Source organism: Nycticebus coucang, chromosome 6, assembly GCF_027406575.1.
Source record: "Nycticebus coucang isolate mNycCou1 chromosome 6, mNycCou1.pri, whole genome shotgun sequence".
Taxonomy (NCBI): Eukaryota; Metazoa; Chordata; class Mammalia; order Primates; family Lorisidae; genus Nycticebus; species Nycticebus coucang.
In genome coordinates this window covers 127,325,998-127,348,131 of record NC_069785.1, presented here as the reverse complement: position 1 = coordinate 127,348,131, position 22,134 = coordinate 127,325,998, and the positions used below count along the sequence as shown (strand labels likewise).

Here is a 22,134-nt window from a genome sequence, read left to right as displayed (position 1 = left end):
AAAACCCACCAACTAGTTGTCAGTCACCTACTTAAAAATCCTTCCATGCTTTGCCACTGCCCTCAGTTGTTAGAGGCCTTCATGCCCTGGGCTTCTGTCCCCTGCTCCTGTGGCTCCCTCCCCTCCTCCTGGTTCTTCTTTCAGTTTGCTGAAGGAATATAGGCTGGATATTACCCTTCACTTCACTTATTCTGACCCATCCCTGTTCCCTGTTCCAGCATTGGCTGAAATATAACTTCCTCCAGGAAGGCATCCCTGATATCAAGAGCTGCCTCTGAGCTCCTGGCCTCAGACATCGTGCTTCCCTTCCCTTTTATAACAAGTAGCATCCTGGTGATTGATTGTTTTCCCCTCTGGACAGTAAAATCCAGGATGGCAGGAGAAAGGAGCGAGTGCAGAATGGCCATGCTGCCCGAGCTCTGGGGGCTACCAGCCTGTGCTAGGCAGTAGCCCTGAAGGAGCCTGGTGTACAGATGCTCAAAATATGGACGGATGAAAAGATCAGTCCACGTTGCTCGCTGAACTTCACATTTATATCAGAATGCATGTAATGTAATTGCTTATCCAGTTAGATTTGTGTTTTATATTAAAGCCAACTATCAACAAAATTAGGTGAAAACAGGGCCTCACCTTCCATTCCTCTCCCTCCCCCACCAGCCCTTCAGCCCCTGAATGTGATTGCTCCTCCCCCTTCCAGGTATCTGCTGTCCCCAGATATCTGCCTCGTGTACCTCCCACTTCCTTTATATCCTTCTCAGGGAGCCCCTGTCCCGTGGCCGACTGGAAACTGTAATTTCCCACCCCTTCGGCGATCCTCGCCAGTTTGCTCTGTTTCCCGTCTCTCCTTACCTCCTGACCTACAGCACTGGCCACGTGCTAATACACTGATTTATCTATTTTGTCTATTGTCCATCTCCAAGTCAGCTTCAAGAGGGCTGGGATTTTTGTCCTTTTTCTTCAGTGATGTATCCCAAGCGTGTGACCATGCTTGACACCTTATGAGCTCTCAATAAATACATGATAATGAGTGAAGTAACTGGCCATTTCCAAGAACGTGAAAGAGATTTTTTAGGAATGCCTTGTGTCACTTACAGGAAGGTTGATCATCCAGCAGTATGAACTCTCTATAACAAACTAAAAACATGTGTGACTTCTGAACAGTCACAGTAGAGATTAAAAAAAAAGAAAATCATTGGCCACAAAGCTCACATACATTATACTCAGATTGCTCCATTATTAAAATTCAGTGAATCTGTATCAATTAGAAGAAGGGTCCAACTCTTTAGCACAGGGGTTAAAAAACTAAGTATGTATCAGAATCTCTTTAAAGGCTTATTAAAACTCAGATTGCTGGGCCTCACTCCAGATTTTCTGATTCAGGAGGTCTGGGAGGGGTGTAAGAATTTGCACTTGTATCAAGTTCCCAGGTGAGGTTGTTCCCCTGTTCTGGGGAACACATTCTGAGAGCTTCTGCTTTCAAATGACAAATATAAGAGCTTACCTGAAAGGCACTTGCCTGTTTCTCTAGCCTAATTACTCACACTCTCAGCCTCATAATCCAGCCATATACAACTACAGCACTATCTACTTTCTCCCTAACTCACTGGATTGAGTGACACTTTCCTGTCCTGCTTGAGGATATCATACCTGAGGCCACAGCTGACTGCTCAGAGCTGGTAGCTCTCTCTAGTACGCCTTGGTGCTTCTGCTAGTTGTATGTTTACCAAGAATCCTTTACATTTGTTCCCAAACCTGTTTCTTCCTGTTGTGCATGTTATTAAAATCACAAAATCCACTCCAAGATTAGGTCATCTGGAGAAATCTGAGAGATTCAACTAGAGAGAGGAAAACTAAGTTAAATGATTTGGAATGACCTAATAAAAGCAAAGGGCAAAATAACAGGTGTGGGGTGGGGGCACTGTAAAAGATGAGGGGAAATGTTCACAAAAACCTAGAGATTATGTTCTAAGATTGCTTCTAAAGGCTTTTGAAGTTTTCACTTTGCTTTTAAGAAATTAAAACTGCGTATCATAGATGCTCTCAGGCTGATGCAAACAGTGTGAAACACCAGTTGACAGGATGCCCCCTGACAAAGAGACCTTGGTCCCTCAGTAAAAAACTGGTGAATCAAACAATGTACATTTATATACCCTGTTTCCCCGAAAATAAGACAGTGTCTTATTTTAAGGTGTGCTCCCAAAGATGTGCTAGGTCTTATTTTCAGGGGACACCTTATCTTTCCTGTCAGTAGGTCTTATTTTCAGAGGATGTCTTATTTTCGGGGAAACAGGGTACTTTCAGTGAAAGTCAAATAGTTATGGCATGTAGTTATTGTTTTTCATATCCTCTACGTAATGTTCGTTCGTATTTATAGGGTACATGTGACATTTTGTTGCATGCCTAGAATGCGTAATGATCAAATTGGTGTATTTGGGGTATCCATCAACTTAAGTATTTGTCATATCTATGTGCTGAGAGCACTTCAAGTCCTCTCTTCTAGCTACTTTGAAATATACAATACACTGTTGTTAACTGTAGTCACCCTCCTCTGCTAGTGAGCACTAGAATTACTCCTTCTGTCTAACTGCATGTTTGTACCCATTAACTGACCTCTCTTTACCCCCCTCCAACCCCCCTCCCAGCTTTTGGTAACTATCGTTCTACACTCTACTTCCATGAGATCTTTGATTTAATTGGCCAACTACCATTTCCTGCCTAGAAGTATCAAGGTTCCTGCCATAGTGACAAGTTTCTACGTGACTTTTTACCATTGCACAGCCCCCTCTACCTGCAATGCCTTTCTGACTCACCTCCACCATTTGGTGTCTATTTCTTTAAAAAATCAGTTCAGGCCAGGCGTGGTGGCTACATCTGTAATCCTACCACTCTGGGAGGCTGAAGAGGGAGGGTCGCTGGAGCTCAGGAGTTCGAGACCAGCCTGAGCAAAGTGAGATCTTGTCTCTACCAAAAATAGAAAAATTAGCTGGGCATGGGTGGCAGGGGCCTGTAGTTCCAGCTACTCAGGAGGCTGAGGCAGGAAGATCACTTGAACCCAGGAGTTTTAGGTTGCTGTGAGCTAGGCTGTACTCTACCAGAGAGACAGAGACTCTGTCTCAAAAAAAAAAAAGAAAAGAAAAGAAAAGAAAAGAAAAAATCAGTTTGATGATTTCTTCTGTGAAGCCCTCTCTCATTTCCCTGGACAGACTTAGGTACTTTTTCTTTTGGGTTCCTTTGGGACTTGATCCATATGAGTATAGCAGTTTTCACTTGGTACTATTCACATGTCTGCCTTTTACTAGGCCATAAGCCCCTTATGTTCAGAGGCACTAACAGAGACACGAAATGACCACAGACTCGCAGCAGTCTGGGTCTTTTAAGAGGCACAGACTCATTCACATCACCACAGCTTCGGTCTTTACTACAGAACGGAGCAATATACGCTGTATAAGATATCTCAGAATTATCAGGTACACTAGATAGACTTTTTGAAAGCTATCCTTAAAAACATTTAATTATGTTAAATTTTGGGGTTTCCAAAGGGCATGCTTTAGTCAGATGGAAAGTAGTTTTTTATGGATCCCTCCTCAATAATGTTGAGTTAATGAAGTGTCCACTTTACAGATCAGACAGATTGGTAGTTTAAGCAACTAAATGCTGGATAGGGCACGTAAGAAAGACGCCTTAAGAAATGTCTTGTATTGAAAAATCATAAGGTTCAATTGAAATTTACTGTCCTCAGTGAGTGCTCTTGAGGTAGTGGTACAGGGAAGAATAAAATGTATCAATCAATGAATATCTACGGAGTTGCTATTCTATAGGGATAGGTGGAATTCAAAAAGGACCACCAAACTGGAAGTCTGTAAAAAAGAGTGCTAGGTTTCTAAACAAATATAACTACAAAAAGATGACCATAATTTAAATAAGGGAAAGCTTAATATTATAGACAACCATAAGTTTCACTAAATTAAAAACTATAGAAAAGAGTAATTTATCACTTAGGTAGTAACCTTATCTGCTAGGAGGCTGACCGTATATTCAAACCAAACATTCACTAGTAAATACAACTTACATTTATATAGGGATATATGATTATAAAAAGCCTTCATATATGGTATGTCAGTTGATCATCCCAATAATCTTGAATCTGTGGAATAAGGTAAATATTTATAACTTTACTTTGATGAGTAAAAATAAAGTTCAGCAAGATTTTGTGATTTGCTAAAGTAATAAATGGCTCCAACAATAATGGGGCTCAAATTGGGTCTTTTGACTTCAAATACCAGTGTTTAAGTCAATAGCGCAAGTTTGGATTAGTCCTTTATTTTATTTTATTTTATTTTTTACTCATTTCTTGTATTTCGTTTCTCATAAATAATGGCTAATAAAAGAAAAAAGTCATTGTAGCAGCCTACTATTTTAAGGCAGCAAATGTAACTTAAATGCTAACAGACTTACTCCATAAAACAGGAAACCCGGGCGGCGCCTGTGGCTCAAGGAGTAGGGCGCCGATCCCATATGCCGGAGGTGGCCGGTTCAAACCCAGCCCCGGCCAAAAACCACAAAAACAAACAAACAAACAAAAAAAAAAACAGGAAACCCTCCCAGGGCTATAACGGGCATTTATGTAAGTTTCCCAAACCCCAATGAAACTAATAATTTTTATTACCTAGCAAACACAGAAAAAAAAATTAATGAATTTTATTATTTTCCCTCTATAGCTGAACAATTCTACGAATGATAAATTTTCTCTAGTTTATGATCCTCTTACTCACACCAGAAAAAGCTACTAAGACACCTACAAAGAAGATTTGCAAACTGGGGCCTGGCTACCAGTGAGTATAACAGCTAGTGTGACTGCCCGCCTTGCTTGCTCTCTTTTGCCCGCCTTGCTTGCTCTCTTTTCAGGCAAATAACAGAGGTTGCATAGTTGGTATTCTACATGCTCAAGTCTGGCTCCTTAAATCTAGACTTGCCTAGCTTTCTGTCCTTTTGGTAGCAATACATTTCAACAAATCAATACTTCTGCTTGTGTTAATGTAGCACTCATATCTGGTAGCACCTCCATATGTTTCTGGATTGCAGTAAACAGCATTATATCTTCCCAAACTGCTGAATGTTCCCAAATGGTGTCCTGCTTCCTAATCTGTTCTCTTCATATTCTCATCCTTATTCTTTTCTGTATATTTTTCTAGTCGAAGAAGCCACTTGGCCCAGAAGTGGGAACAAAGTTCTGCATCCATGACATGTGAGGGGGCAGGTGATCATCTCTGTAGGCCACCACAATTAAGCCACACTGAATTGATGTTCAGTCACACAGTCCAGCAGACCCGTGTATTTTAAGGTTTCAAGTTGAACAGCACTTTCAAGGGCTCGCACTCCACTGACATCTTTCAGAATATGTTGGACACTTTCAATGTAACCAGATTCAAGATTTTCATCTCTCTCTTTTAAATTTCCCTGGGGTGAAGGTGAAAGTATGCATTCCAAGTCTTCATGGGACTGTCTCCCTTGTAAAAATATATATTTTGTAGTTTATTTTCTACTTTCACAGAGTTAAGAGCTTCCTTAAAATTTTTAACACAAGACCATAAACATGAAAGTCTAGATTACAGGATTCCTTGGAATACTGATAAGCAGAGCAATGGGTATTTACTAAATTCTGATCAGAATGTTTAGCAAAAAACTAGAATTCTGTTTTCAGGTGACTTTTCATAGTCAAAGAAAACAAGCAATTCTAACATTACGTGTATAGCTTATAAAACAAACGCATTTTCTGTGTCCTTTAGTTGAATTCTTTGATCTCTGTCCTTCAGTTTCATCTGTAAAACGGGGATAACTATTTGTGCTTCATGGGACTGTCATGAGGGTTAAGTTAGTTAACACACATTAAATGCTATTTAATGCTAATTACTCTTACATTATTTGAAGGTAATTCTTCACCAGTAAGTTTTTTAAAAACCTCATTCTTCTGACACATTGCTCTATATTCTAGAAAACAGTGACTATACAGAACTAGAATTCAGTTACTTGAAGTATATTCTTTAAAGCCATCTTCTCCCAATTCCAGAATCACTCAGTGTTTCCACCTCTCCAGATAGACAGTCTGCTGAAGGATTCAGGTCACGCCTGGTATCACATTCCTTTGCAAAGGGATTTTCAAAGGAATTGAAGGATCACTTGCATTCGATTTAACACTTCCCTCTGGATTTAAGATAGGAAACCAATTGATGGAACTCTGTTTCCTCTTCTTGCTTTGGGGTTTCTCTGAGCAACGATTCTGGGGCATGCGCAAGGCCTCTGAATGACAAGACAGACTGTACTAAATGAAAATATTTTTCTCGATCCACTTTTTCATATGGGTTCACTTTTTTCTTCCGGCCACATAACAGAAAGTAGCGAAATCCACAAGGCAACAGGTTTCACGGGAAACCCCTTTGAACTTGGAGCCTCCTGCAAATGGTCTGAAATGTCTTCATCTTTAAATTTTGTTTTCACTTCTCTCTAGGTGCAATGTCGACGGCCTTTTTAATTTTTGTAAACCTGAAGTCGGGTTTCTGAAGGGTCACGTCACTTGTTGCAAGTCGGAGCTGGGCAGCGGTGGCCGGCAGGACAAGTGATCCACAGAAAGCTGTGCCCCCCCGGGCGGGGACCGGGCTGTTGTGACCCTTCGGGCGGGAGTTCGCATTAGGGAAAAGGCAGTTTGAATAGAAACCCAGCCTATAGCAGGGGTCCATCCCCTGGAAGCCAGCACGCTTCGCTTCGCTTCACTCCGGGGGCCAAACCACCTCTCGGGACCCGTACGTTCATCTCCCGCGCTTTGGACGTAAGTCAGGCCCGCGGTGAGACGGGCGGCCCCAGCATGCACTGCGGCGCCCCGCCCACCGCAGGCCCTCCGCCTCCGTGGAGGCGCCACAGGTAAGCAGTCCCTCCCCGCCGCCTTTATTTCGTTTTGGAACAAAGTAAAAACATTTAAAAATTACCTTCCTAGCATTCTGGGAGGCCGAGGCGGGTGTATTGCCTGAACTCACAGGTTCGAGACCTGCCTGAGCCAGAGCGAGACCCCGTCTCTAAAAATTACCCGGGCGTTGTGGTCCCAGGTGCTCAGGAGGCTGAGGCAGAAAGATTACTTGAACCCAAGAGTTTGAGGTTGCTGTGAGCTGTGGCGTCACGGCACTCTACCGAGGGCGACAAAGTGAGACTCTGTCTCAAAAAAAAAAAAAAAAAATTACATTTCTCTATCAACCATGTAGCTAATAGTTGCTGTAAGTCAAGCTCTTGGAATTCAGAGATAAACAGCCACATCACCTTAAAGAGCTCACAGTCATGTAACTATAAACAGACACTTCAACAAAACAGAGAATGTGGTCTTCTGTGTTTTGTGGTAGGTGTTCAGGTATGGGGGAGGAGTGGGAGGGAGATACTCAGAATGTCTTCATACAGCCAGAGACATTTCTCTAAAGGAGGGTAAAGTTTTCCCAAGCAGACAAGTGAGGAAGGAGTAGCTCATCCCTCTGCCTAACAAAGAAAGACCCAGTGGAAATGCTGGGTCTGGGCCCAAGGAATTCCTGCGTGTGGCTGCAGCATAGGCTGCAGTGGGGAACTAATCCAGAATTTTGTCTTGAAGATAACAGGGAGACACGTTAGATGGCATACTGAAACGATCACTTGGGTACCCACGAAGATCACACAGTGAAGGCAGTGGAGAAAACAGAATTGAGGAGGGTAAGTGTTGAAAGAATAATGCTGTGGTATTTTATTTCAAAAACCAAAGTACCAAATATATGATTCCAAATTATAAGTTCTTTATCATGAAGTGTAAATATTTAAAACAGCAGTTGAAGTTGATGTATTAACTTCATGATGAATTGTTCAAGTGCCAACTAGTTGAATATAAGATTGTGGAGTTCTATAATGCATGGGACAGTGTCTGCTTGATTGGGGACCCTCAAGGAACGGCATACAGATGTGAAGCGTGCTTGGGAAGACCTCCTTTGTAGGCAGTCTTTTGAGAGTTTCATGGAGTGGGCTACAAGGGCATATAGGTGGTGTTATTCTTTTGGCTACACTTTGTCCTTATTCTATCTAAAATTATATCTCTTTTATTTTGAGGCATTGTAGCCTAAAAGGTGTGGTGGACTACAGGCTAGGAATACAGGCTCACACCTATAGTCCTAGTGCTCTGGGACACTGAGGCAGGTAGATTAAGCTCAGGAGTTGGAGACCAGCGTGAACAGGAGTGAGACCCATCTCTACTAAAAATAGAAAAACTACATGGGCAAAGTGGCTCACACCTGTAGTCCCAGCCATTTGGGAGGCTGAGGCAAGAGGATTGTTCAAGCTCAAGAGTTTGAGGTTGCTGTGTGCTGTGATGCCACACAGGGCGACAGAGTAAGACTCTGTCTCAAAAAAGAGAGAGAAAGCTGGTTAGAAGGGCCTGTTTCTTGGCTGGATTCCTTTCTTTTCCCATAGCTTACAGAATGTCTAGTGGTAACAATAGGCTTTTATTGAGTATCTCCCACATTCAAATAACCCTCCAAGACAGAAATTGACCCCATATATAGCCGAGGAAACTAAAGTTCAGAGTCATTTGCTCAAATAGATAATAAAAATGCTATGCCAAGAAGCCAGGATTTAATCCATAATTGTCTGACTCTCAAACCAGTATTTTTTTTTTCTCCCACAATATTTTGTTGCACCCTATGCAAGAATGCTGCTATCTAGGCTGGGGCAAACCAAATTTCCTCCTTCAGATCCTGCATGTTTTTCTGTTTCTCTGTCCATTCACACCTCAACTCAGATGGTATCTCCTCAAAGCACCTGGCTAAACATCCTAGTTTACTACATTACTTACTTAAATAAAGGAAGTTATACCCCTGCCAAAAAAAGAAAAATAAAAGAAAGTAAATAAAGGAAGGAAGTTATACCCCTGCATTATTTCATTAAAGTTTATATTCAGTTTCCTGTTGGGTGTTTAGCAGAAGCTGAAATTATTTTGTTACTGTTTCTGGCCTTTGTCATGTGATTGGAATGTAAACTCCTTGAAGAGAGGAGCTCTGTGGTCCTGTTTTCTATTACATTCCTAGCACTAAGAAGAGTACCTAGTATGTATTTGGTGCTCAGTAAATATCTGTGGGCTGACCAATCTACTGTCTTAGCAACAACCACAAAGGTGTGTTAATCTGAAGAGTAAATCATGAATTCTACCCGTGGCTTTATGTTGTCTTGAAGACTGTAGGCGATTGAATAAACTTTCCATATTCACATTTGTAAACTGTCATTTCTTCCAAAGACATTATAAGGGAAGATCTTAACAACACGTATAAAGCACTTCTAGCTCTTTTCTGAACCTATACTAAATCACCTTCATCAGTCTTCAAAGTAGCATTAGAATCAAGATAGAAAGATAGTTCATTTTTCAAAACACAATTTCCTCTAATGTGGATCATAAATCAACTCAAACTGTAATGAGTTTCTGACAAATACTTTGGGCTACTGTGTAAATCACCAGTAACAGTAAGCACTGAATAGCCACCAGCAAAGTTACAGCCTGATCCTGGTATCTAGGGGCCCTCTAGTGTGTGTTGGTTTTTTACATCAGTTCCTTCCTTCAAATATCATATGATTAAGATGCTATCATGTATTCAAAGGTAATTTTTCCAGTGCAGTCTAATGTACAATCAACAGATCTATGCAAAATGGCAGAAAGATTGTGGAGCAACTAAATTTAAAAATCAATGATTCAGCTGGGTGTGGTGGCTCATGCCTGTAATTCTAGCACTCTGGGAGGCCAGGGTAGTGGGTGGACTACTTGAGCTCAAGAGCTCTGGACCAGCCTGAGCAAGAGTGAGACCCTGTCTCTACTAAAAATAGAAAAACTAGTCAGGTGTTATGGCCGGCACCTGTAGTCCCAGCTACTCGGGAGGCTGAGGCAGGAGGATTGTTTGAGCCCAAGAGTTTGAGGTTGCTGTGAGCTATGATGATCCCTCAGCACTCTACCCAGGGAGACAGGGAAAAAAAAAAAAAAGAACGAAAGAAATGCACACACTCTGAGTCCTACCCAAATCTACTGGCTTGGGAACTGTATTTTAATAAGATTCTGAGGTGGTTCATTTAAATTTTGAGAAGCAGTGGATCTCAAAGTGCAGGTCTAGTAGTCACAGTAGCATCACCTGGAACCATGCAGGAAATTCAGATACTTGGGCCCCACCCCACACAGGCTGAACCAGAAATTTGGGGGGTTAATTCTCAGAATCTAGTTTAACAAGTCCTCCTGATGATTCTGATGCATGCTAATGTTTGCGAACTTCTGCTTTAGACCAGTAATTCTCAAACTTGGCTAAACATTAGAATCACCTAAGGGAGTGTGGGAAAATCGCCCTGTTTATAGTGCAGCCCAGATGAACTGAATTAGAATTTTAGTGGTTCAGTCAAAGAATCAATATTTTTTCAAATTCTGCAAATGATTCCACTGTGAAACCAAGGCTGAGGACAATGCTCTAGCCTGGAACAATGATTCTCAAACCTGGCTTCACATTAGAGTTACCTTCTTCACATCAGATGAACAAAGAATACTAATGATTCTAATAATTCACATTAGAATCAGAGCTCAAAACAACAACAACAATAAAAAACCCCACAAAACTGATGCTCGGGCTCTCACCTAGAGAGTTAAATTGATCTGGATGGAGCCAAGAATCCTGTTTCAAAATTAGCTTCTCAGGTGATTCTAATATAAGTCGCTCTAGAAATGCCGTTTTCCCCATACAAACTTCAAGTCATACTAAAGAGACTTGAAGGAGGTGATGGAAGAGATATACTCCTATTTACTGAGTCCTGACAGTGTGTTAAGCTAGTTACTGTGAAGAATAAAAATAAGTACAAACCATAGTTCCTGCCCTTAGGGAACATAAAATCAGTATGGGCAGAACAGACATGCATAGATGAATAATGATTTTTTTTTTTTTTTTTTTGTAGAGACAGAGTTTCACTTTATTGCCCTCGGTAGAGTGCCGTGGCCTCACACGGCTCACAGCAACCTCCAACTCCTGGGCTTAGGCGATTCTCCTGCCTCAGCCTCCCGAGTAGCTGGGACAACAGGCGCCCGCCACAACGCCTGGCTATTTCTTTGTTGCCGTTTGGCCGGGGCTGGGTTTGAACCCGCCACCCTCGGCATATGGGGCCGGGGCTGGGTTTGAACCCGCTACCCTTGGCATATGGGGCCGGCGCCTTACTCACTGAGCCACAGGTGCCGCCCCGAATAATGATTTTTTAAAAACCCACATTGTTTCATGCTACTGAATATATTTCCCTAAAATAAGTTACACAAACATATCATTATGTCACTATTAGGTCAAACTCATTTTGATTCTTTTTAAAAGAATAGAAAGCCAGGCACAGCAGCATGTGACAGCCCAATTACTCAGGAGGCTAAGGCAGGAGGATGACTAGAATGTGGGAGCTTGAGGCCGTCCTATTCAATGACTGGACCTATTTTTATAGCCCCTGCACTCCAGCCTATGCAACATAGCAGGACTCATCTATTAAAAAAAAAAAAAAAAACAGGATTAAAAGGAAGGAAATATACATATGTTGGGAGAATAGTGAAGGAACAGTTTTGAATACAATTAACAAAAAACACTTACACATTTGGATCTGGAGAAAGTGGTGGAAAAGGTCAATGGCTCATTCAAAGAACAACACAAGAGTTTAAAGAAAGTTTTCGCTATGGCATAACAAAAAGAAAATTAGTCTATGAAATCACTGTGACTTAATCCTTTAAAACTAGAAAGGGGGTTAATGAATCCAGAAAAAGCAGGAATATTCATCTATCTTCTTCCATCAGAAAATGCCTAGAGGTTAGGACAGGGTAGAGTACACTAAATAGCACCAATTGGGATTTGGAATAAGTTTAAGGGCATCCACATTTAACATCATAACCTCTGCTTTGTATTTAAAAATGACCCCATGATAGTAGGTGATGAATTTTAAACTGTGGTGGATTGTGCAATCCAGGCAGACACTTTTCTTGTGTCCGTGGACGTATCCACTAGGAGGCAGCCTAATAAGATCTTTTTGTGCACCCATGAAATAGGGTTAACTGGTTCCAAAAGGTTTTGCATATATCATTTGAGATAGATTTTGCCCTCAAAATGATGAGATGAGGAAGAGAGGGCATTTATTATTTTTCCTGTTTAAAGATAAAAGACTAAGCTTTAATCACTTAATATCATTTGCACAGGACCATAGAAAAGGCTAAGAGTATAAAACAATACTCCATGTTGTACCCTGCTTTCTTCCCACTACCGTATAATCTTCAGTTGAGAAATCACTTCTGGATGTGAGTTGTGGTTATTGGTGAGTGTGTCATGTGACCACCAAGGTGTTGGCCCATTTAAAAGGGTTGAAAACCAGAGCTATGGGGTAAACAAAGGCAATTAACATAGGGAATGGAATGCTTAATCCTGTACTTTATTTTTTGGAATACACTCTTTAAAACAATTCTATGGTTCCTCAAATGGAGAATTTTGGATATAATAATTGAATTACAGCTATTACAGCACTATAAACCACTGAGGGCTTTTATTTTGCTTTTAAGAATTTGTGGAATAAAATAAAAAAAAGAAGGCCCAACAATCCCATATATCACTGGGCTAGAGAGATTAATAGAACCTTCTCTAAAGAAGGCAGACAAATGGCTAACAAACATAGGAAAAAATGTTCATTGTCCCTAATCATCAGAGAAATGCAAGTCAAAACTATACTGAGATATCACCTAACCCCAGCGAGAATGGCCCACATCACAAAGTCTCAAAGCTGCAGATGCTGGTGTGGATGTGGAGAGAAAGGAACAGTTTTACACCACTGGTGGGACTGCAAACTAATACAACCTTTTTGGAAGGAAGTATGGAGAATCCTGAAAGAACTCAAATTAGACCTTCCATTTGTTCCTGCAATCCCATTACTAGATATCTATCCTGAATTAATTATAAAAAACATTGTATCATGTATCATAAGGACATTTGCACTAGGACTGTTTATTGCAGCTCAATTTACAATCGCCAAAATGTGGAAACAGCCTAAATGCCCACCAACCCAGGAATGGATTAACAAGCTGTGGTATATGTACACCATGGAATACTATTCAGCCATTAAAAGGATGGAGACTTTACATCTTTTGTATTAACCTGGATTGGGGTAGAACACATTGTTCTTAGTAAAGCATCACAAGAATGAAGAAGCAAGAATCCAATGTATTCAATTCTAATATGAAGGCAGTAGATGAGCTAATACAAAGGGTGGGAGAGTAGGGGAATGAGCGGGGGGGAGGGGAGGAGAGAGTGGGATGGAGGTCATGGTGTATGGCACACCTCTTGGGGGCAGAAGACAATTATAAGAGGGACTTATCTAATAAAAGCAATCAGTGTAACCTAATTCTTTGTACCCTCAATGAATCCCAAACAACAACAACAAAATAATAAACATTTTTAAAAAATAACAAAACAATTAAAAATTAAAAGCTGAGATTCAAAAAATTCATTTACCTGCTTAGGGTCACATGTGTGATTGCAGCCCGAATTTCAAAAAGAAAAAAAGAATTTGTGGAATAATCCCTCTCATTCTATAAGCGTGAGCAACACAGGGTATGCTATCAGAAGTGTTTGTTTTACTAGATGTCACTACCCAAAGGAAGTGACATCTAGCCATTTCAAACAAAAACGCAAATTCTATCTTAGTGTTTCAGAAGAGATTTTAAAGTACCCACTACGTACCTGTTCTAGGTGAATTTCCCCCCTTTTTTTATTGTGAAGTTGAAGGTAGGAGTCCGGTTTAGGAGTGGGTAATCCCAAAGTCAGCTTGTTTTTTTCCACAAAGTATTGTTTGGACTTCCTCCGCCGAGTGCCACGTGATCCTGGCAGGAAAACCTCGTTGTGTGAACTTGAACTCTTCACATACTGAGAGGCATTGCTGGCTGACTTCTCCTCCAGGTCACTGTCACTCAGCTCGTAAGAGGGCTTGCTGTGATGGATGCCAGGCTCATAGCTTGGGCTTAAAAATTCACTACCCAGTAAGGAGGCTACACTCTGTGGAGTCCTTTTCTGTTCGCCATTATCCTTTGGGAGTTCCATTGAGGGCTCCTTGGAGGGGTACAGTGGGTCCAAAGGCAGGTTTTCTGAAGAGCTGTCTGTAGACTCCGGCAATGCTTCTGCAGTCAACAACTGCCCTCCCTCCTTATTCTTCCAGTTTGGGTCATATCGGAGGTCTGAGTATTTGTCTTCTATTGGTTGTTGTCTGCACAAAGCAGGAAAAAAAGGCAAGTCCTTAATCAAAATAAATTCACTCATTGTATTCAGTAGATCATTTTATTTGAAATCATCTCAATCTTTCCTCTATTATTTTCCTTTTACTATCTGTATGTTAGAGATGGAGCCCAGGCTCAGATAGACCCACATACTACACACAGGGCAAAAGGTCTTAATTATCCAAGTTCATTGAAATAAAGACAAGGGATAGCCAATTTCTAAATACCAGAAAACAACGTGAAATAGCTATTATGTTAAACCACTATGGTGCAAAGAATGCAATTACTGATGCACACCAATGGTGATTTGGTATTTCAGCTGGTGAAGATAAAACTGTATTTCATACTTTAGCTGAGCCATGGTGTTTTAGTTAAGGCATAAGATTATAATGGAGCTCAAAAATGCCCATTTTGTAGTGACATCATAGTCCTACACACAACTGTAATTACAATGCATTGTAATGCAACACACAGCTCACCTGTTTGTGGTGTGCTGGTGTAAGCAAACTACCACGCTGCAAGTCATATAAAGTATGGCAACACAATTATGTATGGTAAATAATACTTGATAATGATTATAAACCACTGGACTGGGTTTAACATAGTCTTTACCATACTATACTTATCATTATTTTGGAGTGCATGCCTTCTACTTGTAAAAAAACAAAACAAAACTAGGTAACTGTAAAATAGTCTCAGGCAGTTCCTTCAGAAGTTATTCCAGAAGAAGTCGTTGTTATCAGAGGAGATGACAGTTCTGTGCATGTTATTATCCCTGAAGACGCTTGAATGGGACAAGATGTGGAGGTAGAAGACAGTGATATTAATGTTTATGATCCTGACCCTGTGTAGGCCTTAAGCTAATATGTGTGTGTTTGTGTCTCCATTTTAAACAAAGTTTAAAAAGTAATAAAGTAAAAAAATTTTAAATAAAAAACTCATACAATAAGAATATAAATAAAGAAACTATTTTGGTAAAGTATAATATTTGCGTTTTAAGCTGTGTTATTACAAAAGAGTCAAAAAGTTAAAAAAATTTTAAGTTTATAAAGTATAAAAATTATAGTGAGCTTGGGCAATTTATTATTGAAGAAAGAAAGGTTAATTATGTTAAAGAAAGGTTAATTTATTGTCATGTGGTAAATTTAGAGTAGCTAAGTGTACTAAGTTTATGAAGTCCACAGCAGAGTATAGTAATGTCCCAGGCCTCCAGTGCACTCACTAATTCACTCAGAGCAATTTCCAGGCCAGCAGGCTCCATTTATGGTAACCACCCTCTACAGGTGAACCATTTTTTATCTTTTATGTTATTATTTTTTGCTGTATCTTTTCTATGTTTAGATGTGTTTACACAAACACTTGGCACTGTGTTACAGTTGCCTGCCATATTAATACAGTAACATGCCGGACAGGTTTGTAGCTAGGGGCAGCAGGCAGTATAGCCCAGGTGTGTAGTAGTCACACCACCATGGTCATATGACTAAATCACCTAGTGACTCATTTCTCAGAATGCATCCCTGTCTTTAAGCTCCTCATACATTTGGCTATTTACCTAGGAAGGGGAATATGGCTTGTTGCCTGGGCTGCCTCCTGTGGAGGAAAGAGATTTTATCCCAACTGAATACCTATATAGAGATTCATCCTTTTCCTCAGCGATTGTACTTTTCACTCCATTTTTGTCTTTGCAGATGTTTATCAAATGTACTATAGAAATATCCTTAAGGCTTAGACTCAGATCAGGCCATGGCTGACTGAAAGGTGCATGGATGTGTGGTTGTCAGGTCTATGCACACAAAACTCAGCAGGCAGACCAGAGAGCACTTGGAGCTGCAGGAGAGCCCTATGTGAATAAAAAGTTAAGCATATGGTCCTGCCAGAGGGAAGTGAGCCTGCCCATAATCAGTTCCTATGAACCCAAAGGAAGTCCTCCTTTTCCCATGACAATCTCAATCTATAAAGCTTTTCCTAGTCTTAACCAAAAAAGGAAAAAAAAATGCTGGTAATATGGCATATTTAATGGCCTCCTTGATCTTCAAAAGCTAAATGGGAGAGATTTTCCTTCCTTGAGTACAGTAGATGCAATCCTCTAATCAAAAAGAAAATGTAAATCTCCTAGGCTTTTTATGTTATTTGATATTCCCATTTACAGAGGACATAATTTTATTCTGAGTAAACAAACTAATGGTCCCCCTAAGGTTAATTTACTCTTTTTAATGTGGGCTTAGATTTCTTTGATTTGATGTAAAGCAAAAACCTAGAGCAAATAGCCCAAACTCCCATGCCTTGCTAAATTGTCATCTGAATTTTTTAGCTCACATATTAAGATGAGAAACTTCTGAAAATTGTGTGCTTTTCCTCAAGCAAGAGAAGAGAATACCTCTTCTCCAGCAAAATGGGAATGGTCTACATTTGCCAGGAAATGTTTCGGATGCCTAACTGTATACCACGTCTTATACCATGGGATCACCTGGGGCTTTGATGGGGAGGTTTTCCCATGTTGATGTCACTGGGAAAACGTTATATGAACTCACGGGATTCCTCAGCCTTGGCTTTTACGTGGCCCTAGGGTCATGGGTACATGCATGGGACATGGTATAGTCCAACAGGGCACAGAGACTGGGGCTCAAGGTCTGGGTCTGTCACTACCTGTGTTATGTGTCAGTTGGTAAATCATGACATCATGTCATCTCGTGTCAGCCAGTAAGTAGGAATAAATTACATTTGTTTTATTTCTCAGGACTCCATAAGGATCAACATGAGTGAAGGTACCTTAAAGTGCTTATTTAATTTTTTACATGGTGATCTTGAGGATAAAGATCACCTAGATAAATTTGTGGGCATCAGGGACTGTGGGTGATCCTTGCTCCCCTCCCCTTTGCTCTAGACTGCTGCCTTGGACTGTGGACAGAAGAGTCAACTGCCTCTATAATAAATAACTGTGCCTCTAAAATACTCTGGCCAGCACAAACTTAGCTATTAGCATATTTTTTTAAAATAGTAACGAATTAGGATCTGAACATGTAGAGGCTTATTGCATTAGATCAAATTAATGGATTTTTTTTTTTTAGGACTTATTTTGTACTGAGTTAAACTTAAGTTTCAACTGCGGCTGTTTAGGTGATTGAAGCAAACTCAATTATTATTGTCAAGTAAATAAAAACTTCTTTCTAATTGAAGAAAGGGGCTGTTTTCTCAGATTCTTGCTTATTAAAAGACAAAACTGAATTTAACTTTCCTTACTCGTGTGCTCACTCATTGATTCAACAGGTATTATTTATTGAGTACTAAACTGGGGCCTACATGGTAAATGGCATAGTAGTGAACTCCCAGCCTAAGGAGGGTACAGACCAGGAAAGAAAGAAACACTTGATGATTCAGAGTGATGAGGACCATCAGGCCATCGGGACTAGGAGTAGAGGCATCTGATCCTGTCTTGGGAGCTGGGGGAAAGCTTTCTGGAGGAAGTGAGCATCAGGCCTTCGGGAGTAGGAGTGGAGAACATCTGATCCTGTCTTGGGAGCTAGGGGAAGCTTTCCGGAGGAAGCAATGGTATAGCTCAGACCTGAGGTTAGGAAAGGCAGGAAAAGTACCCCACACTGAGGGAACAGCATGTACAAAGGAGTGAAAAGGAGAGAGAATGTTGTCCTTTCACAGAACAAACTGTTTGGGTAAGAGAGGGGAGAGAGGATAGAAGGCTGAGGGCTACACAGGTTAAGCAGAAGTCAAACCTTGAAGGACTTTGTAGACTCTGTGAAGTACTTTGGGTTTAACTAAACACTCTGAGAGTTTAATTAGAGAGCAAAGATTTTCGTAAGACAAATACTTTTGGACAAAGTGATGAGTTTCTGGAAGGAATTATCTACAGAGGCTTAAAGCCTTTTTTTGGAAGTTCAGAACAGATAGTTTTCTATTTTGCACTGTTCAGAGCAGAGCTGGCCAGGGACAGTTGCGGGGGACAACATTGCAGGTCACTGTTCTGCCACTCAGTTGTGGTGGGATGCATAAAGATAGCACACATCATTGTATGGATCTAGGGAATGTCTGCAATAAGTCTTCAATTTTTTTCCTTAGAACAAAGCTGAGGGAAGTACTATTATTACAACCAATTAATAGATGAGGAAATGAAAGCTTATGCAAGCTTAGAGAGCATATGCAAGTCTCTCATGGTTGCAGAGCTAACAAGTGGTGGGCCAGGGTGCAGAGGTTGGCAGTTTCTCTGGGATGGGCTCTGCCCATCACGATGCCTCGTGTCTTGCAGTTATTACCACATGTAACAGTGAAGCAGGCTCTTCACAGTGTCTGCATGTGGGAGTTAGTGAATGGATCAGGAAGTTGGCCATTCAACAGATATGTATTGAGCACCTCCCTGTATATATGCAGAATATCAGGCACAGAAGATACTAGAAAAAAGAAGCAGGCTGATGGATCTTACTCTCTAGCCGAGGACAGGCTTTAGGCACCAACTATAGTACAGTAATCAAGTAGTGATTTAGATGCCTAAATAAATATAGAAGTTATGGACATTTCAAAAAGGAGAGCATAACCCTGTTTGTCACTGAAAACATGTTAACTTACTTCCACATTCAATTGATAGCTAGTATCTCAAAGTTCATTCTAGCACCACTATTCTATGATCCTCTGATAGACTCACAAAAGAATCAATAATGGAATAATGCTCACTATTTTTTAAAATTAGATAGTATTCAATGATTGAAGGAAATGGATTCCCTGGTTTCCATTAGTGCAATTATGCTAAGAAATCTGCTGGACCCAGCCTGGTATTTAACCAACATAAGTTGATAATGGTGTTCCGTCTATAGTCTTGGCTAGAGACTTTCTTTAATCATATGTAATATTTGGGGTGCTTTGTTTCTCTTAATGATATGGAGTATTTTGGTTCTGAAAAATGGTATGGAAGAGCATTTAAGGACAAAGGTCCTCAACTGCCCACACTTAATTCTTGGTGCCACCATACTGTGTGAACATGGGCAAGTTATTTAACCTCTGTGCCATCATTTCCTCATCAATAAATTGGGGACAATAAATAGAACCTACCTCATAGGTTTGCTGAAAGTATTAGGTGAATTAATATACCTAAGTGCAGAGAACTATGACCCTGGCACAGAGTAAGGATTCTGCAAAAACTAATTAAAATGTAAGTCAGTGAGCTCCCCCATCCACCTTTGGTTGCTGTGTGTTACATTCAGTCACCATGACATAACTTTGTTGGGTATTGTGTTTCCTGCTGATGAATCTCAAGGGATTCTGCCTTCCCCAGGGCTTAAGTTATTTCAGAGCACAAAGTTGTCTGGTGATGCACTAAGTGGTACCTTGATGGCCTGAAAGAATGACTGAGGCACTGTGGAGAATATCTGAACCATAATTGGAAACAGGATTAAGAAATGTCAGTGTTGACAGAGGATGAAATATTTTAATAACTGCTGAAAGATGATGATAAGGTAAAACAAGGAGAATTAAATTATGTAGACCTTCTGAAAAAGCTGTAATTTCTAGCCGCAACACATTTCTGTTCTTAAATGGCTGCAGAAGTAATATCACACGCTACAAATTCAGGTCATACTTCTCTGCCTTTACATATATATAATCCATCTAGTCCTTTCAGCACTACTGATGTTTTCAGTAGAACCCAGAAAACACGGAGGGTTTAGAAACAAACCAGAGAAATCTAAGGCATGAAACAATAAAAATCCTCAAAGAAAGTGTGAGAAAAACAATTGAAGATAACAGCCTGTGGATAGATTTTATGAGGAAGACTTCCGTGGTAATTGCAACAACAAAAATAAACAAATAGGACTTAATTAAACTGAAGAGCTTCTGTTCAGCTAAGGAGACAACAACCAAAACAAACAGACAACCTTCAAAATGGGAAAAGATATTTGCATATTGTGAATCGGACAAAAGCTTGATAACTAGGATCTACAGAGAACTCAAATTAATCAACAAAAAAGAGCCAACAATCCCATATATCACTGGGCAAAAGACATGAATAGAACCTTCTCTAAGAAGACAGATGAATGGCTAACAGACATATGAACAAATGTTCATCATCCCTAATTATCAGAGAAATGCAAATCAAAACTACCCTGAGATATCACCTAACCCCAGTGAACATCACAAAGTCTCAAAGCTGCAGATGCTGGTGTGGTTGTGGAGAGAAGGGAACACTTTTATATGCTAGTGGGACTGCAAACTCATACAACCTTTTTGGAAGGAAGTATGGAGAATTCTGAAAGAACTCAAATTAGACTTCCCATTTGATCCTGCAATCCCATTACTAGGCATCTACCCAGAAGGGGGAAAAAAAAATCATTGTATCAGCAGGACATTTGCCCTTGACTGTTTATCGCAGCTCAATTTACAAAAATATGGAAACAACCTAAATGCCCACCAACCTAGGAATGGATTAACAAGCTGTGGTATATGTATACCACAGAGTACTGTTCAGCCATTAAAAAGGATGGAGACTTTACATCTTTTGTATTAACCTGGATTAGGGAACAATTAACATAGTTCTTGGGAAAGCATCACAAGATTGGAGAAGCAAGAATCCAGTGTACTCAATTCTAATATGAAGGCAGTAGATGAGCTAATACAAGGTGGGGGTGGGGTAGAGGAAGGAGAGGGTAGTAGGAAGTGGGATGGAGGTCATGATGTATGACACACCTCTTGGGGGCAGGAGACAATTATAAGAGGGACTTATCTAACAAACGCAATCATGTAACCTAACTCTTTGTACCCTCAATGAATCCCAAACAATTAAAAAAAAAACAAACAGAGAAAACGTGTTGTTTAGGATGATATTTTCGAACCAAAGAAACTCTATGAATGTGTACAAGCAAAGGTGAAGTCAGAAAACGTGGCTCTTGTAAGAACTTTAATTTTGGCATACCATTTACACCAGCAATGACTGTCTTAGAACAGCCCCTTTTCCCCCTTCCTAGATGGAAACCATATGTTGAAACAGAGGTTGTGTTTTGCAAAATCACGAGCATGGAAAGCTGTAATACTTCACAGAAACAAATCTAATGGCTGAAATAGAACATGATACTAAAGAACCCCATTGTTCTGAGCTCATGTGCTTAGAAGCTCAATTGTGTTTTTGTGGTCCAGGTCAACACACAGGGACAAAATGAGTGTGAAGTGCCCTTTCATCAGTAATGATCTACACACAAAACATGCACCTCTTTTCCTCCCCATTTGGTAGAAAGGTTACACAGACAATGAAAACACAACTCTTTTGTTACCATTCAGCCAACAGATGCCGGGTCTCCTCTTCAGATGCCTAGGTTAGAAATGGAGGCAGAGAGAAAAGGGGTGAGGGACGGTCTCACATGCATATGCCATGATATTTGCTGGCTTTAATGGACCACATTTGATTGCTTACTGTGATATTTTCAAACAAAATAAAATCAAATCTCCATTTAATGAGCAGCCTCATATTCAGTACTGTATTCAATCAAAAAATTACTAAAATTGGAGCATGTTCCTCGTACAATTAACATCCTTTGCACTCACAATAAAATATTCAATAACTAGCCATTTTGCCTGTTGAGAGGTGAATAAAAGCATTGCTATTAATCATTTAGCTGTTATGTATTTGCCACTTTATTTAAAGTAGGCAGTTAAATTGAAACTGCACATGTTATTATTGATTTAGGTTTAATTTAATCCTTTTCAACAGAATAATTATTCTCAATTTATATGCCATTAAATCTTTTATGTTTAAACAGCAAATTCATTTTCATTTAAGTGTAAAGTTTTTAGTGTTTCTTTAAAGAACTATAAAATTGACCACTGTTTACCAGGATTTCTAA

At 40.2% G+C, this 22,134-nt stretch overlaps 1 protein-coding gene and 1 pseudogene across 1 annotated transcript in view; both read right to left on the bottom strand.

Annotated features, from left to right (window-relative positions):
• The window catches only part of JHY (junctional cadherin complex regulator), a 54,484-nt gene that overhangs the window by 22,866 nt on the left and 9,484 nt on the right, over window positions 1-22,134 (bottom strand). The window contains exon 3 of the mRNA XM_053594704.1: window positions 13,770-14,289. Coding sequence (XP_053450679.1) covers window positions 13,770-14,289 — 520 coding nt within the window. The remainder of the gene's footprint in view (window positions 1-13,769; window positions 14,290-22,134) is intronic.
• LOC128587700 (mitochondrial genome maintenance exonuclease 1-like) lies at window positions 5,139-6,407 on the bottom strand (annotated as a pseudogene).